This window comes from Salvelinus alpinus, chromosome 10 (assembly GCF_045679555.1).
Source record: "Salvelinus alpinus chromosome 10, SLU_Salpinus.1, whole genome shotgun sequence".
Lineage (NCBI taxonomy): Eukaryota > Metazoa > Chordata > Actinopteri > Salmoniformes > Salmonidae > Salvelinus > Salvelinus alpinus.
This window is the reverse complement of record NC_092095.1, coordinates 10,356,251-10,375,248: the sequence shown is the minus strand read 5'-3', so window position 1 is coordinate 10,375,248 and position 18,998 is coordinate 10,356,251. Positions and strand designations below refer to the sequence as shown.

At 42.4% G+C, this 18,998-nt stretch overlaps 1 protein-coding gene across 1 annotated transcript; it reads left to right on the top strand.

Moving 5' to 3' along the window:
* The first annotated feature begins 675 nt into the window (after positions 1-675).
* Positions 676-17,335, top strand: LOC139531496 (ATP-binding cassette sub-family D member 3-like). Its single transcript, XM_071327989.1, has 20 exons — positions 676-943; positions 2,018-2,054; positions 2,156-2,257; positions 3,707-3,795; positions 6,392-6,461; positions 6,979-7,076; positions 8,582-8,705; positions 9,089-9,145; positions 9,291-9,433; positions 9,555-9,624; positions 9,765-9,834; positions 10,513-10,702; positions 10,915-11,079; positions 11,244-11,307; positions 11,630-11,707; positions 11,844-11,909; positions 13,554-13,763; positions 14,944-15,048; positions 15,229-15,285; positions 15,611-17,335. The coding sequence occupies exons 1-20, from the start codon at positions 834-836 to the stop codon at positions 15,686-15,688; spliced, it is 1,983 nt and encodes a 660-aa protein (XP_071184090.1). The 5' UTR covers positions 676-833; the 3' UTR covers positions 15,689-17,335.
* The last annotated feature ends 1,663 nt before the right edge of the window (positions 17,336-18,998 follow it).

Here is an 18,998-nt window from a genome sequence, read left to right as displayed (position 1 = left end):
TTTCACCTGGTCAGTCTGTCATGGAAAGCGCAGGTGTTCCTAATGTTTTGTACACTCAGTTTATATTTGCACACTCCACTTACCAAAACCATTGTCAAATAAAACCGTGCTGTCACCTGCTTTTACAGTAATCTTTGAGGTGGTACCACAAACGTAGAAGTGAGTGTATTGCATACCGAATCCCGCCCTTGAGATGACGTAGCAGCAGGCACTCTATATCACGATTTCAATGGTAGAGTTCAACCACTTGGGGCAAAATAGCTAGATTTACTACTGAAAGACCAAAATCACTCTTGCAACGAGCTGTCAAAATGAAGACGAGACTTGACGTGTTTCACTATAACTAAGCGTAAAATGTATGGTTTACGATAAAAAAAAACATGTTTCTCCATGAAAGTGACTCTTTCATTCTCCAAAGGGTAGGCTAGAGAGACCAATAACCCAACCTATCCAGAAAAAAAAATGTGTTTTCTGTATAAATGATTTTCGGCGATATGATGTCATGCCATTGTTTATTTCCATGTCCTTGCTATAACCGAGCCTATATAAAAGCTGCACTCACACTTGCAAATACAGCTTGTTTATTTTAATATCCTCATGCCATATAATTATCCATGGGCTTTAGAATAGGCTACATAGCCGGGGATAAAATGATTATTCTGAGGTGTTCTGCTTTTTCTAAGCCATAGCATGGTCTGTTAATTGAACCATCGCATCTACCCTACTGACCTATGCTCTCACTCGTCCGCGGCGAGGGACTACTCTCATTTGTTCCCTTCCCACTACCCAGCATGCTAGTCGGTGCGCACTGATCCACTGATACTGTAGGTAATATGGCGGCCGTCAGTAAATACCTGACAGCTAAAAACTCTTCGATAGCTGGTGGAGTCCTACTCGTTTTATACATCCTGAAGCAAAGAAGACGAAGAGGCAAGTCAAGCGGGTATGTTGCCGGGGAAAAAAGTATAATCGAATCTCTGTTGTACTTTAATTGTGCGTAGCTAGACTGCCCATGCCAGGGGTTATTGTGTCAGAGAACTTGTGGCCAGCAAGCCAAGAAACGTTGTCCCATTTGACGGGTGTAAAGTCTGAAAGTCAGTGAGGTATTATAGCTGTATAATATCGCAGGTATCATCTATAAGAAACAGGGGTTGATGGCTGTGCATAATCGCATGTTGTAACAAGTTATTATATCTCTGTCAATGTAAATCTCCATTCTCGTTAGCAAACAATAGAGGTCTTTATGCCCCGGTGCAGCGGGAATAGTCGCAATGATGTGTATAAACCCTGAATTACTAGTGTTATTTCATTTGAATGAGTCTTTAACTCCACCGGCAGCCATATTGGTACTCCTCAGAAGGAGCAGTCCTTCCAATAATTCTGATGTAAGACAGAGCTAAGACGTTCATCCATCTTTATCAAATCTCGAAGTGTTTTAAGGGTAAGTTTAGGTATTAACTCTGACATCTTACAGTTAGGCATTAACTCTGAATGGTTAAGGTTTAGGGGTAGGCTTAAAACCAAAATCTCAAAGACAACTTTCTAACACTGGATTTTGAACTTGCAACCTTTGGAGTCAGAGGCTGTTGCTCCCATCCCCATATCGAATACTGTCTTGTTTCACAGGTGACCTGGCTGGTCCTCCATTGGAAAGAATATTGAATTCTACAGTATTTCAATAAAATGTTTTAAGGAAAACATTACGTGCATTGAAGTATGTCTTTGTTGTAGTGGTGATAGTAACATAGTACTTGGAACAAATGTTTTTATATATTTTTTTTATGTTCAGTTCACATAATATAACTTAAGTATGTAATAAGGTGTCTGTAATATATAATATACTTTTCAAAAACGAATAGATATTTGATAAATTATAGAAATGCATTTTCTGGATCTTTTTTACAACGGAGGGAGGATACTAAATAAATTTTGCCTTGGTATTGTGTTCATTGCATGATGTTGCACGTGTCTAGTTGGAACATTTGCATCTGACTATGTATCCGTATATCGTTTACAGTAAAAACGGGGTCTCAGAACTGGTGTTGAACAATGAAGTAAGTATACAAGCACATATTCATCCAACAAATGTATAAAATGTTCAACTCCATGCCACAGTTGTCCCCTGACACCTGCATTGTCTCTGTTATTTGTGCAGGACAAAGCAGCGAAGAAAGACCGGGCGGCGGTGGACTATGTCTTCTTCCTCAGAATCAGCAAGATTATCCGGATCATGGTGCCTCGATGGTTCTGCAAGGAGGTGGGCCTTGTGGTTGGCTCGTTGTTGTTACAGACCAATATTGTCACATATTGAGCAACAACAAAAAAAGAAGCTCAGAGTAGTTCCCAGTGGCAATTTATAAGTCTGTTATTATGTCATGTGAATAATATTATTAAAGGGGAAGTTCCCCTGTTTTTACATGTGTCCTTATTTTCATTCTGTGCTTGTAGCAGATTCCCCCCCCCCCACCACATTTATTTGAATATATGTTTTGTTACATTGAAAATCGGTTGTCACATTTTGCTGAGTCATCACTTGCAATTTTTTTTTTTTTCAAGAATTGAGTGCAGAGACATTATACAGAATGAGATTCTGATGTAATATGAGTTGGTTTGGAGTGTTTTTGGAGAGCTTTACAACATGCTTAGACACATTTTCATAATGCATTGTAGTCAATGGCAAGTGAGGACTCTTAATTAAGGAAACAAAATTATATTAAAAAATAATAATAACGGTTTGGGGATCAACTACATGCACAGAGTGCAAATATAAGGCCACGTGTAAAAACGGATGAACTTCCCCGGTAAGTAGATGTCTAGGCCGATACGTTGTTCTGTAGCACCACATGATCAGCATTAAACCTTGAAGTAATTAGTCTCTGTGGTAATCGGCCATGGCCTTGTCTTGTACAGATAGATCTGTGTTCCTTCATTGCGTCACTTTTACGGCCACACCTTATCTCTTCCTCTGTGCACGTGTGTCTCAACAGACATTTTAGTTCATTAAGTGTTGATCATTGACCGTTTTAATTTGCAAAAGGTTGTTCTAGTTTACATGTTCTATAATATTGCCTGAGCTTGTGTGTTGTATAAAAAAAAAACACCCACAGAGCCCAACTAGACCTGTCATACTGATCAGTTTGTTTGATAAGCCAAGGTCGCGATGACATCTGTTGGGTGTATCAGAGTTTATCCTCTACTGAATTAACTCAAATGACTAGTTGTTAGATAAAGAATAGGTCTATTCTACCGGTCATGTTAGTTAAGGACAGGTCTATTCTACCGGTCATGTTGTTGGTTAAGGACAGGTCTATTCTACCGGTCATGTTGTTAGTTAAGGACAGGTCTATTCTACCGGTCATGTTAGTTAAGGACAGGTCTATTCTACCGGTCATGTTGGTTAAGGACAGGTCTATTCTACCGGTCATGTTGTTAGTTAAGGACAGGTCTATTCTACCGGTCATGTTTGTTTAGGACAGGTCTATTCTACCGGTCATGTTGTTTGTTAAGGACAGGTCTATTCTACATTTGAACTGCCATGTATTAGTCATTCATCTAGTTTGCTCATATTATTTACAATACAACATGACATTGATTTGCTTAAGAACTGTCCATTGCTGCATTGTTTAATCTGTGTATTTTAATCTGCTGAATTTGTTCATCTGGTCTGTTCCCTTCCACTTCTCTACTCCCTCCGTTGTCATCACAGACAGGATACCTTCTCCTCATAGCTGCTATGTTGGTGGCCAGGACATATTGTGATGTCTGGATGATCCAGAACGGAACCATGATTGAAAGGTGAGAATCACCGAGGTAGAATACTGCGTTCTAATTCTATGGTTAGAACACTGACTTGCCATGTGACCTGTGATTCTTCACTATAGCTAGATGACCAATGAGTTTGGTGGTAGTGATAGTGTTGAAAGGGGGGTTAAAATAGGATGGTCCGGTTCCCCATACACAGATTCAGCATAATACTGGACTAAGACGCATGTTCAATGGAGATAATCATTTTAAAGTGCGCTTTAGTCCAGGATGAGGCTTATTCTGGGTCTGGGAATCCAGCTCCGTATCATATGTATTTTCCTGCACAGGAAATGATTGAAAGACATCAATCTCCCACAGTGGCATCATTAGCAGACATAGCAATCTGTTCAAGAAGTGGTTTTATTCTTACATTGCTGTCATACCTGTAACTCTCCTCCACGTGGTGGTTCACACAACTCAAACCTATAAAACCAGTAAGTTGTTTTGAATGTTTCTGATCGTTTTAACATAGTTCACGACTAGGCTCATCAGGCCATAACACTTACCCAGTATGGCTAATTGTGATTGGTTATTCCAATGGCGCAGCGGTCAAACGCACTGCATCTCAGTACATAGAGGCATCACTACAGTCCCTGGTTCGAATCCAGGCTGTGTCACATCCGGCCGTGATTGGGAGTACCGTAGGGTGGCGCACAATTTGGACCAGCGTCATCCGGGTTTGACCGGGGTAGGCTGTCATTGGAAATAAGAATTTGTTTTCTGAACTGATTTGCTTGTAGTATAATCAGAAATCGCTCATATCAGAGCTTCTCTGCTTCCACACATCTCATGGCCAATACTGCAACACACACGCTAGGCTGTAAAGGGGAATTATCAAAGTCCTCTATCTACATTTGTTTGATTGTTACTTTCTTCCCGCTCTCATGACTGCTAGCCTGGTCACCTGCTATGTACAGTTCCAGTCAAAAGTTTGGACACAACTACTCATTCCATGGTTTTTCTTTGTTTTTACTATTTTCTACTTTGTAGAATAATAGTGAAGACATCAAAACTATGAAATAATACATATGGAATCATGTAGTAACCAAAAAAGTGTTAAACAATGTATTTTAGATTTTAGATTCTTCAAAGTAGCCACTCTTTGCCTTGATGACAGCTTTGCACACTTGGCATTCTCTCAACCAGCTTCATGAGGAATGCTTTTCCAAAAGTCTTGAAGGAGTTCCCAACATATGCTGAGCACTTGTTGGCTGCCAACTCATCCCAAACCATCTCAATTGGGTTGAGTTCGGGTGATTGTGGAGGCCAGGTCATCTGATGCAGCACTCCATCATTCTCCTTCTTGGTAAAATAGCCCTTACACAGCCTGGAGGTATGTTTTGGGTCATTTTCCTGTTGGAAAAAACAAATGATAGTCCCACTAAGCGTAAGCCAGATGGGATGGCGTATCGCTGCAGAATGCTGTGGTAGCCATGCTGGTTAAGTGTGCCTTGAATTCTAAATAAATCAGACTGTGTCACCAGTAAAGCACCCCCACACCACCACCTCCATGCTTCACAGTGGGAACCACACATGAAGATCATCCGTTAACCTACTCTGCGTCTCACAGATACGGCGGTTTGAGCCAGAAGTCTCAAATTTGGACTCATCAGACCAAAGGACAGATTTCCACCGGTCTAAAGTCCATTGCTCGTGTTTCTTGGCCGAAGAAAGTCTCTTCTTTGCAACAATTTGACCATGAAGGCCTTATTCATGCAGTATCCTCTGAACAGTTGATGTTGAGGTGTGTCTGTTACTTGAACTCTGAAGCATTTATTTGGGCTGCAAGCTGAGGTGCAGTTAACTCTAATGAACGTATCCTCAGCAGCAGAGAGAACTCTGGGTCTTCCTTTCCTGTGAGAGCTAGTTCCATCATAGCGCTTGGTGGTTTTTGCGAATGCACTTGAAGGAACTTTCAAAGTTCTTAATGTTCTGGATTGACTAACCTTCATGTCTTAAAATAATGATGGACTAGTGTTTCTCTTTGCTTATTTGAGCTGTTCTTGCCATAATATGGACTTGGTCTTTTACCAAATAGGGCTATATTCTGTATACCACCCCTACCTTGTCACAACACAACTGATTGGCTCAAATGCATTACGAAGGAAAGATATTCCACAAATCAACTTTTAACAAGGCACACCTGTTAATTGAAATGCGTTCCAGGTGACTACCTCATGAAGCTGGTTGAGAGAATGCCAAGCGTGTTCAAAGCTGTCATCAAAGCAAAGGATGGCTACTTTGAAGAATCTCAAATATAAAATACATTTTGATTTGTTTAACACTTTTTTTGGTTACTACATGATTCTATATGTGTTATTTCATAGTTTTGATGTCTTAACTATTATTTTACAATGTAAAAAATAAAGAAAAACCCTGGAATGAGTAGGTTTGTCCAAACGTTTGACTGGTACTGTGTGTGTTTTTCCATGACCATCATGGCTGAAGCATAAACAGATCTGACTGAGGCTAAAACCTAGGCACTGTCATTACAGGTGAAATTCATTCATCTGCCAATATCTTGCCTAGCTGTGTGTCCCATTCACTGACCAAGTTGGTTCGTTCTTGTGTATGTTTTGGTCTGCAGCGCAATTATCGGTCGTTCCAACACCGATTTCAAGAACTACTTGTTCAACTTTTGCAAAGTCATGCCACTTGTAAGTGTGTTTTTGGTATTTCATTGCATCGAATATTGACTCGATTTATAGATGTCTGTTGATTTTTATTTTCCTCTGATATAAATGTCATTTTACAGTAGTTGGTTAGTTATACAGCGACGACTCCAGTAGACTTACTAATTTCTCTTTTGTTGTAAATTCTCAGAGGTCTGATATTATTATTAGCATAATAATATTGACTGCATATTAACCGTAACTTCCCTTTTTATACTGTAACTCATCACTTCCTAATATAATTTTGCAATAAACATCAAATACGATCATACATTGCCTGGAAAACTGGAGAATATTATGTTTGTATATGTACATTTTTACAGAATGTATCTTATCCTCTAGACATTTGGAATTTAATTTTCTCTGCATGCTTTGTTTTAAACCGTCCCTTTGTCCATGGATTGAACAAATCCAGATTTCATCTGTGTTTGGACAGTAGGACTAAGCTTGTAGGTTGTGTTTTGATGAAGAGCTGATTGTGTGTATGTTTTGTGACTGACAGATTGCATTGGTGAATAACTTCTTGAAGCTGGGTCTGAATGAGCTGAAGCTGAGGTTCAGAGTGAGGCTAACCAAACACCTCTACGACGAGTACCTCAAGTAAGCACTGCCTACCGCGCTGTCTACCGCCTACCGCGCTGTCTACCGCCTACCGCGCTGTCTACCGCGCTGTCTACTGCACTGTCTACAAGTCTACTGCCTACCGCGCTGTCTACCGTCTACCGCCTACTGCGCTGTCTACCGCCTACCGCGCTGTGTACTACCTACCGCGCTGTCTACTGCACTGTCTACTGTCTACCGCGCTGTCTACCGTCTACTGCGCTGTCTACCGCCTACCGCGCTGTGTACTACCTACCGCGCCGTCTACTGCACTGTCTACAAGTCTACTGTCTACACAACTGTCTACCGAGCTGTCTACCCAACTGTCTACCGCGCTGTCTACCGCGCTGTGTACTACCTACCGCGCCGTCTACTGCACTGTCTACAAGTCTACTGTCTACACAACTGTCTACCGTCTACCGAGCTGTCTACCCAACCGTCTACTGCACTGTCTACTGTCTACCGCGCTGTCTACTGCACTGTCTACCGTCTACCGCGCTGTCTACCCAACTGTCTACCGTCTACCGCGCTGTCTACCCAACTGTCTACCGAGCTGTCTACCGCGCTGTCTACCGCGCTGACTACCGTCTACCGCGCTGACTACTGTCTACCGCGCTGTCTACCGCGCTGTCTACCGCGCTGTCTACTGCACTGTCTACCGCGCTGTCTACTGCACTGTCTACCGTCTACCGCGTTGTCTACCCAACTGTCTACTGTCTACCGCACTGTCTACCGCACTGTCTACTGCCCTGTCTACATTCTACTGTCTACCGCGCTGTCTACCCAACTGTCTACTGTCTACCGCACTGTCTACCGCACTGTCTACTGCACTGTCTACCGCCTCTTCTCATAACCTTACATTCCCATAATCCGTCTACTGTCTACCGCACTGTTTATCGCACTGTCTACAAGTCTACTGTCTATGGCACTATCTACTGCCTACTGTCTACTCCCTCTTCTCATAACCTTACATTCCCATAGTCAGTCTACTGTCTACCGCACTGTTTATCGCACTGTCTACAAGTCTACTGTCTATGGCACTATCTACTGCCTACTGTCTACTCCCTCTTCTCATAACCTTACATTCCCATAGTCAGTCTACTGTCTACCGCACTGTCTACCGCCTCTTCTCATAACCTTACATTCCCATAATCCGTCTACTGTCTACCGCACTGTTTATCGCACTGTCTACAAGTCTACTGTCTATGGCACTATCTACTGCCTACTGTCTACTCCCTCTTCTCATAACCTTACATTCCCATAGTCAGTCTACTGTCTACCGCACTGTCTACCGCCTCTTCTCAAAACCTTACATTCCCATAGTCAGTCTACTGTCTACCGCACTGTCTACCGCACTGTCTACCGCCTCTTCTCATAACCTTACATTCCCATAGTCAGTCTACTGTACTGTCTACCGCACTGTCTACCGCCTCTTCTCAAAACCTTACATTCCCATAGTCAGTCTGTCTGTAAATAAACTCACTCAAAATGTCTGTCATCCCCAGAGGATACACGTACTACAAAATGGGCAACCTGGATAACCGTATCGCTAACGCCGACCAGCTGCTGACTCAGGACGTAGAGAGGTTCTGTAACAGCGTGGTGGACCTCTACTCCAACCTCAGCAAGGTACTGTAGAGTACACCTAAACTATCATGCTGACTACTGTTTGTTTAAGACCAAAGTATACATTCTTGTCTATAGCTTCTTGTGTGGTTCCAAGGAGTCCGTTAGGAATTTGTATGGTTGTTGTAGTACACCTTAAGTCTATCATTGTTGTGTAAATCATGATATTGCTGAAAGCTGCTGTCTTTGTATTTATTGTTGATCCCCATTGGTTCCTGCCACGGTAGCAGCAACTCCTCCAGGGGTCCCAGCAAAAATGAAGGCAGTTTATATAATTGGACAATACATTGACAGATTTCACAACACACTGTGCACCCTCAGGCTCCTACTCCACCAGGGAGGTCTACATAGTGTCACATGTTAACACTAATGCATATCCCCTTTAGCCTCTCTTGGACATTGGACTGTACATCTTCAAGCTGACGTCTGCCATCGGTGCCCAGGTGAATACCAATTCAGATTCCAGAAGCAACCAATAGATTCCATTTTAGAATGTAGAATGGTTTTAGAATGTACTGAAATACTTCTATCTATATATATTTAATGCATTGGCATTAACAGGATGTGATGTCACCGTTTCCCCTTCAGGGCCCAGCGAGTATGATGGCCTACCTGCTGATCTCAGGCCTGTTCCTGACCAGACTGCGGCGACCCATCGGTAAGATGACGGTGGCAGAACAGCGCTACGAGGGAGAGTACCGATATGTCAACTCACGACTCATCACCAACAGGTGTGAAGGCCTGGATCTGAGTACATCATGGGTTGGCAATACAGTGCTTTTTGATTTTGAAGTTAAAAACTTGTTAAATCACCCCTGTCATGATGTTTAAACATGTTATGTTTTGTCTTAGTGAGGAGATTGCCTTCTACAACGGGAACATGAGAGAGAAACAGACGATTCACGCAACATTTAAGAAACTGGTGAGTTACCGTTAGTCCTGTGTGTAAGTCCAAGGTACATTAAAGATCTGCGTTCACTTCTGTCTTCACGGACAAACTGCTGATTTTGTTGAGTTTTTAAAAGTGTTTTAATAATGCTGTGATACCTTCTGTCTTCTCAGGTCGACCATTTACACAAGTTTATCTTCTTCCGCTTCTCCATGGGCTTCGTGGACAGCCTGATCGCCAAGTGTAAGATCTGATGTTTAACCCTACAGATTAATATGGTGATATTATCAGTTACATAGCCAGAGATCTGATGTTTAACCCTACAGATTAATATGGTGATATTATCAGTTACATAGCCAGAGATCTGATGTTTTACCCCTACAGATTAATATGGTGATATTATCAGTTACATAGCCAGAGATCTGATGTTTTACCCCTACAGATTAATATGGTGACATTATCAGTTACATAGCCAGAGATCTGATGTTTAACCCTACAGATTAATATGGTGATATTATCAGTTACATAGCCAGAGATCTGATGTTTTACCCCTACAGATTAATATGGTGATATTATCAGTTACATAGCCAGAGATCTGATGTTTTACCCTACAGATTAATATGGTGATATTATCAGTTACATAGCCAGAGATCTGATGTTTAACCCTACAGATTAATATGGTGACATTATCAGTTACATAGCCAGAGATCTGATGTTTAACCCTACAGATTAATATGGTGATATTATCAGTTACATAGCCAGAGAGAGATCTGTAAATGGCGTCCAGTTGGTTTCTGCACTTCTCCAACTTGCCACTGTCCAGCCGCCACATTTATTGTTGCTTGGCCAGGCGAACATAATAACATTGTTATAACAACACCTCTATACTAACCCCGTGCCTGGGTCTCTTCCTTCCCTCAGACATAGCCACAGTGGTGGGCTACCTGGTGGTGAGTCGACCCTTCCTCAACCTAGCCGACCCCCGTCACATGAACAGCAGCCAACCTGAGCTGCTGGAAGACTACTACCAGAGTGGCAGGATGCTACTGAGGATGTCCCAGGCTCTGGGAAGGATCGTACTGGCTGGTAGAGAGATGACAAGGCTCTCTGGGTGAGACTTCTCTCTTCACCACATATTCAATTGAATTTTTAGTTAAATTCCATTTATAATTTAAAGTAGTAGCCTGCTCTAGCCATAGACCACAAAACTCCCTTATCTTTCCATGATCACTTCGTTCTTCCATCAGTGTTGTCCATGCTTTCCCTCCGTAGTGCTTGGGTAGGAGGTGTTCTGAGCTAGGCTTGTCTCCCTTCTTCTCCCAGGTTCACCATGCGTATCACTGAGCTCATGAAGGTCCTGAAGGAACTGAACTCTGGGAAGTACGAGCGCACCATGGTCTCTCATCAGGACAAGGAATCAGAAGCCGTAGAAAGAGTCCCGCTGGTCCCGGGCAGCGGACAGATCATCAACGTTGACCACATCATCAAGTATGTGTGACAAGCCTCAGGTTATTTCTGTACATAATATTGGATGCATAAAATATCTTTTAATATGTTTCCCTCACTGAAGTTGCCCACGACCAAACGGCCAAGGGGTTTTCTGAGGATGAGTGGTCAGTAAGGGCAGTGTCTTGACTGTTTTGGTGCTGCAGGTTTGAACACACACCACTAGCAACACCCAATGGAGATATCCTGATCAAGGACCTGACCTTTGAAGTAGGCATCTCTCTCTTTTTTTTATCCTAGTTAGTCTCACTGAGAACATCTGGTTAGCAAAATAGACCTGTGTGTTATCGAGATAGTTTAAAACTAACATGACAGTGGAGTGCCTCTCTAATGAATGTGTGCCACTAGTTTAGTCATTCAGTCAGTTTGACATAAAGAACATTTTTGTATTTTAAAGTCGGGAATGTTCAAACCACTTTTTGATTTTAATGAGTGATGTTGAAGTATTGTTGACGTTCAAAGTTTGAAGGGTCACGCTGGCTGTTACCATGAGCTTATTCTTTTTCTTTTTACCCCCCCCCCTTGCCCCCAGGTGAGGTCTGGTACCAACGTGTTGGTGTGTGGGCCCAATGGCTGTGGCAAGAGTTCACTCTTCAGAGTCCTGGGAGAGGTGATGACTGTTCAGTTTTATGTTCTATTGATATGACTGCCTGTGGGATTGAAACTACTGCAACAAAATCAATTATTTTGGTTGAAGTCGCTTAAGAGTAAGCCCTGGAGATAACATTCAGTGTGTTTCTCCATAGCTCTGGCCTCTGTTTGGAGGACAGCTGACCAAGCCTGAGAGAGGGAAGCTTTTCTATGTTCCTCAGGTAACTAAATGGACACCTTGAGTATTTTATATTACCAATTAGGGATGTAACGTATTTGTACCAAACCGTTTGATATGGGACCTCGGTTTGGCTGGAAACCCAACTGCATCGTAGGCCTATGCCTGTTGAGTAAAACCGAGCTGGGAAAAAACATTTTCAAGCTTTACCGTTAAAACAACTACAGCCTATGCACACATTATCAAAATTCAAATATCAACTGGCACATTTCAAACGGTCCTTTTGTGAGGCGCAGCCGGGAAGTAGTTCTGTACTATGGTGAGTGATGGGGTCGATCCTCAATCTTCGTTTTAAATTTCCAATGTAGGAACATTTTGTCTTCCCAGTAGATTACAACCCCGATGGACAGAGAGTTGTGGATTAAACGTTAACAGTATGTAATAGCCAATGCAGCTGCCAACACCACAAATGTGTTGACACATTTTACACCGACGTCATCCCAGTATACCGGAGCAAGACGGAAACGCAAAGAGACAACACAACATGGTCGCCCTCTGCATTCAAGCAGCCCTTGGCAGCTGATTCTGACCGCGCCAAAGAAATTACAAGAATGATTGATAGGCTATGTTTATATTTTTTACAGTCTTTAGGCCCATATCCGTGTCTATAAACCCATTCTCGGTGGTTGAGAATACGGGATTTTCAGCACCTCGTGAAAGAGACGCACTCATTTCAATAAACGGGTAGTAGCCGCTCTATATAAGCAAGCCAAAGTGTTCAATTAATTGGCTAATACACCCTGTGTTACACATACTTAAGTGACAGCCTGTCACATGACCACGGAGTGGGGGATTTACCGTGCTACAGACACGCCCCCTTTATGAGAGTCACAAGTGTGAATCTGGCACTGAAGAAGGTGGTTTCATGGTGCGTTCCTAACCAAGATGGAAGTGGGAATTTACCACATACGACTGGGAAACATCCACTTGAACGGCCCTCCAACTGGTAGTTACTCGTGGGAAACTCGTCCAGCATGCAGAGCACGCACTTCTCCACACATGGTGACCTCTGACATCACCTACTAAGGAAATGGTCCCTTATAACAGCATTTTTCGGCAGTTAAATGCAACAACACATTATTTCTAAAAAGCAATCTATTAAATACATTTTTGAACTCTTATCGTTTGTTTTACGAGCTTGACAGCTGTACTTTTAGTTTAAGGTTGACACAGCTCGTTGGCCATTTAGCCAATCGGCGTTTCTCAACTAGTTCAATCGCATGAATGCATCCAATTAGTATTTACGACTTCACAACGGGTAAATTCCCACCTCCCACATAGTTACAAACGCAGCATCAGAGTGACAACTTGAGAAGCCCAAAATAACAATCCTGTCACAACAGACAATGGAAGGAACGCTGAACGTTGTGAACGGCATTTAATTCCCCTGCTGCACTGAAACCCAAACCGTTGCCCCAAAAACTTAATGCATGCCGAACCGTGGGTTTGGTGAACCGTTACACCCCTATTACCGTATTCTATTCCATGTTTTGGCAAATTGTAAATTGGCAGCCAACTCTAGTCTGTCTGTTAAATCTCGTTGTAGAGACCCTCCATGACCTCTGACCTCTTCCATCTTATTGTACAGACCCTACATGACCTTTTGACTTATTGAATCCTATTATAGAGACCGTACATGACCCTTGGCACGCTGAGGGATCAGGTGATTTACCCTGACACCTATGAGGAACAGAAGAGAAAAGGAATCTCTGACCAGGTATTGAAGGACTACCTGGACAATGTCCAGCTGGGTCACATCCTGGACAGGGAGGGGACCTGGGACACCGTACAGGACTGGATGGACGTCCTCAGTGGAGGAGAGAAGCAGAGGATGGCGGTAAGACGGATGAGAGGAATACTTCTTCCTGAATGGAATAGTTTTATTTGTTATAAAAACAATTACAATCAAAATGGTGTCTCATACCTCATTGGAAGTACTTTACCATCTATTAGTTCACACACTCCTATCATCACGTTATCACAGAGTGACACCCATACTGGCCTTCTAAACAGTAGGCATTTAGGGTATATGAACATAGAACGTTTTATAGGATGTGACATTTTGAAAATGTAGGAGGAGCCTAGTATGTGTTGCTTATTGCATTTAGATTAAACTAAATAGTACCATTAGTACTTAGTATGTACACTGAACAAAAATATAAACGCAACATGTAAAGTGTTGGTTTCATGACCTGAAATAAAAGATCCCAGAAATTTTCCAGACGCACAAAAAAGCTTATTTTTCACAAAATTTGGGCACAAATTTGTTTATGTCCCTGTTAGTGAGCATTTCTCCTTTGCCAAGATGATCCATCCACCTGACAGGTGGGGTATATCAAGAAGCTGATTAAACAACATGATCATTACACAGGTGCACCTTGTGCTGGGGGGACAATAAAAGGCCACTTTAAAAGGTGCAGTTTTGTCACACAATGTCACAAGTTTTGAGGGAGCGTGCAATTGGCACGCTGACTGCAGGAATGTCCACCAGAGCTGTTGCCATATAATTTGAATGTTCAATTCTCTACCATAAGCCTCCTCCAACGTCATTTTAGAGAATTTGGCAGTACATCCAACCGGCCTCACAACCACAGACCACGTGTATGGCGTTGTGTGGGTGAGTGGTTTGCTGATGTCATTGTTGTGAACAGAGAGCCCCATGGTGGGGTTATGGTATGGGCAGGCATAATCTATGGACAATGAACACAATTGCATTTTATCGATAGCAATTTGAATGCACAGAGATACCGTGATGAGATCCTGAGGCCCATTATTTTATTTTTTTAATGTATCTGTGACAGACAGATGTATATCTGTATTCCCAGTCATGTGAAATCCATAGATTAGAGCCTTATTTGTTTATTTCAATTGAACGATTTCCTCATATGAACTGTAACTCAGTAAAATCTTTGAAATTGTTGCTTTTTATTTTTGTTCAGTGTAGTTTTAGTAAGTAGTATGCAAGACAGATTTGGGACACATTGACTTTGTTTGGTCTGCTTCATGTGTGTCTGTAGATGGCCCGATTGTTCTACCACAAGCCCCAGTTTGCCATCTTGGATGAGTGCACCAGTGCTGTAAGCGTTGACGTGGAGGACTTCATCTACAGCCACTGCAGAACGGTATGGACACCACTTTAGCCTGGACTCGTAGCATGTACCGACTTCTAAATCCCTCTTTTATAATTCTCCAGTTTTTAATAAATAATAATATACGTTACGTACAAGTTGTCTGCAACATGGTTCCATCTAGTTGTTTGGTGTGGTTGTATAGCTGCTTTATGCCTGGTCTGTTTTCAATAGGTTGGCATCAGTCTGTTCACTGTCTCTCACAGAAAGTCTTTGTGGAAACACCATGAGGTAAGATCGCAATCTTTTTCTGGAAACACTGGGACATGGGGGAGTTTGTGGCTACTGATGTGTCCGTTTACTGTTGGGAATGCTCTGGGAGATTATTGTGGGGGAACTCCTTCTGGCTGTTTTAAAATATGTATATTTTGTTTCATTTGTCATGTAGGCAAGGGTTTGTTTAAGTTCCTCTGGTGTAGCCCCAACCATGCACTTTGTACAGAATGTGCTTTCTTAATTATTTGTTATTGATTGTTGCACATGATTTAACAATTCAAGGAGTGAATCCTGTTTGGCTGAAATTAGACTGAGCTTTTTTTTTCATTTGTTTTTTCAGTACTACCTTCACATGGACGGGAGAGGGAACTACGACTTCAAACCCATCACCGAGGAGACCATTGAGTTTGGCTCCTAGACGACCAACACAACACACACCATCATTTGGCCTAGAGAAAGTTGCTCACTAATTCTGCACTTAAAACAAGTTTTTTGAAATAACCCTGTTTTATGTTAGTTTTCTTTTTGACAAAGCTGTATTTAAAAGCTCTTGTTAGTCACGCTGATTGTATATAACTTGTCATTTATGGTCCAAATTGGTCTAAACTCATGTAGATTACAGAATGGGCTAATCCAATCCAGATGAATTATGTTTTGTGTTATACAACTGTGAACTGAATCATGCTTCATAATGATTAAGATGAGTTAGCCCCTACAGAGGACTCTTATCTGATGAATTAACACAGGGAGGTGGAGCCCAGGTGATAGTTTAGTGGTCTATTAGACAAGTCACTGAGGGCAGGTAACAGTATAACCGCTATCTTGTATTTTTTTTAAGGTATATGTATAATATGCAAATGAAGCTGCTCGTTTCCTCTGCTGGGGTGAAATCCTTCCATGTGCTTTCCTAGTCTGGTCCCTGATATGTTTGTACTGTCTAGGACCAGGCTAGTCCATATAGGCCTTTCCTAGCCTGGTTGCTGATCTGTTTGTACTGTCTGGGACCAGGCTAGTCCATCTAGGCCTTTCCTAGCCTGGTTGCTGATCTGTTTGTACTGTCTGGGACCCGGCTAGTCCATCTAGGCCTTTTGTATCCTGGTCCCTGATCTGTTTGTACTGTCTAGGACCAGGCTAGTCCTATGCCTTTTTGTATCCTGGTCCCTGATATGTTTGTACTGTCTGGGACCAGGCTAGTACTATGCCTTTCGTAGCCTGGTCCCTGATATGTTTGTACTGTCTGGGACCAGGCTAGTCCTATGCCTTTTCGTAGCCTGGTCCCATGTTCTGATTGTACTGTCTGGGACCAGGCTAGTCCTCCTAGGCCTTGGGTTATGAAGCCTGACCTACTGTAGAGTAAAGAGGAAGTGTTGCCTGAAGCTGGAGATTCCCTGTCCCCAGGTGCTTCCTCTGTGGCTTTTTCTCAGTGTGTCTATCAGCGTGTCCTCACCTCCCTCTGAAAACACATTGAAAGAGAAGGTCTGAGGAGAGAAACTTTGGATCTTCTCCAATGCAAATTTTTGAGAAAGAGATGAGGGGAAAAGGCCAATGAGAGGAGCCCGGTGTGTTCGAGGGGAAGGGACCGAGCAAGGCTCTGAATCACTCATTTACAAATCATCTATCACAAATAAGTATCTGCACGGCACTCGGTTGAATCCCCTGGACCACGTCTCCTTTCTTAAGCATTACGTACATAATCAGTCGTTCTCCAGCTGCTTGTAGCAGTATGTGGACTTGGCACTAGATGACTGATCAGTTGATGTATGAGAATTGTATGAAATGTGACATGTGTTGCTCTTCCTTGGATCAGGGTGGCGCAGTTGATCTGCAGACATCCAGAAGGCTTCCTTCTTTATCACAGCAGCAACTACTACTATAATATACTGACTGTAGCAATGGTGTTAGTCTGTTGTTGTTTAAAAAGTGAACTGTAAAGAAACAGGCTCTGTAGAACTCATGGTTATATAGGAGAGAGACTGTAATATAGTGATTTGACTCTAAAAAAAAGTGCATGAACCTGCAATAAATTGTATCAACAATGCATTTTCATTAAAACAGAGAGACTGGACTGGAGTGTGTTATTGCCACAGGGTTACCTGTTTGGGAACAGGGACTCTTTTAGTTGCCCAATGTTGTTGAACGTTGCAGATGGAAATGCTGTGAATGGAGACAACGTAATTCCTCGTTCTAGCTGTCGGATAGGCATGTTTGTTCAACATAACATATTTCTATCTGTTCCAAAATGTTATGTCCTGTTGACAGTGTTTAGTGGGCTTCTGGTTTATGTCCTTTTAAAATTCCTAAAGGATTTGGTATCAAATAGAAAGAAACACAATGTGAAGGGTAGGTAGGTAACACTGAGGGAGGGAGGTAACATGAGGGCGGGAGGTAGGTCACTGAGGTAAGTAGGTAACACTGTGGAAGGTGCGTAGGTAACACTATGTGGTGGGTACAGTTGAAGTCAGAAGTTTACACACACTTAGGTTGGAGTCATTAAAACTCGTTTTTCAAACACTCCACAAATGTCTTTTTAACAAACTATAGTTTTGGCAAGTCGGTTAGGACATATACTTTGTGCATGACACAAGTCATTTTTCCAACAATTGTTTACAGACAAATTATTTCACTTATAATTCACTGTATCACAATTCCAGTGGGCCAGAAGTTTACATAACACTAAGTTGACTGTGCCTTTAAACAGCTTGGCTTTAGAAGCTTCTGATAGGCTAATTGACATAATTTGAGTCAATTTGGAGGTGTACTTGTGGATGTATTTCAAGGCCTACCTTCAAACTCAGCCTCTGTGTGACCATGGGAAAATCAAAACAAATCAGCCAAGACCTCAGAAAAAATTGTGGACCACAAGTCTGGTTCATCCTTGGGAGGAATTTCCAAACGCCTGAAGGTACCACGCTCATCTGTACAAACAATAGTACGCAAGTATAAACACCATGGGACCACGCAGCCGTCATACTGCTCAGGAAGGAGATGCGTTCTGTCTCCTAGAGATGAACGTACTTTGGTGAGAAAAGTGCAAATCAATCCCAGAACAACAGCAAAGGACTTTGTGAAGATGCTGGAGGAAACAGATACAAAAGTATCTATATCCACAGTAAAAAGAGTCCTACATCGACATAACCTGAAAGGCCGCTCAGCAAGGAAGAAGCCACTGCTCCAAAACCGCAATAAAAAAGCCAGACTACGGTTTGCAACTGCACATGGGGACAAAGATTGTACTTTTTGGAGAAATGTCCTCTGGTCTGATGAAACAAAAATAGAACTGTTTTGCCATAATGACCATCGTTATGTTTGGTGGAAAAAGGGGGAGGCTTGCAAGCCAAATAAACACAATCCCAACTGTGAAGCACGGGGGTGGCAGCATCATGTTGTGGGGGTGCTTTGCTGTAGGAGGGACTGGTGCAATTCACAAAATAGATGGCATTATGAGGTAGGGAAATTATGTGGATATATTGAAGCAACATCTCAAGACATCAGTCAGGAAGTTAAAGCTTGGTCGCAAATGAGTCTTCCAAATGGACAATGACCCCAAGCATACTTCCAAAGTTGTGGCAAAATGGCTGAAGGACAACAAAGTCAAGGTATTGGAGTGGCCATCCCAAAGCCCTGACCTCAATCCTATAGAAAATTTGTACTGAAAAAGGATGTGCGAGCAAGGAGGCCTAAAAACCTGACTCAGTTACACCAGCTCTGTGAGGAGGAATGGGCTAAAA

What these genes read in the sequence shown, in the direction of transcription:
- LOC139531496 (XM_071327989.1), top strand. Translation starts at nt 834, where the DNA reads ATGGCGGCCGTCAGTAAATACCTGACAGCTAAAAACTCTTCGATAGCT. An exon ending in TCACGACTCATCACCAACAG is followed by an intron (nt 9,434 to 9,554) that starts GTGTGAAGGCCT and finishes GTTTTGTCTTAG; the next exon opens with TGAGGAGATTGCCTTCTACA. An exon ending in TCTACAGCCACTGCAGAACG is followed by an intron (nt 15,049 to 15,228) that starts GTATGGACACCA and finishes TGTTTTCAATAG; the next exon opens with GTTGGCATCAGTCTGTTCAC.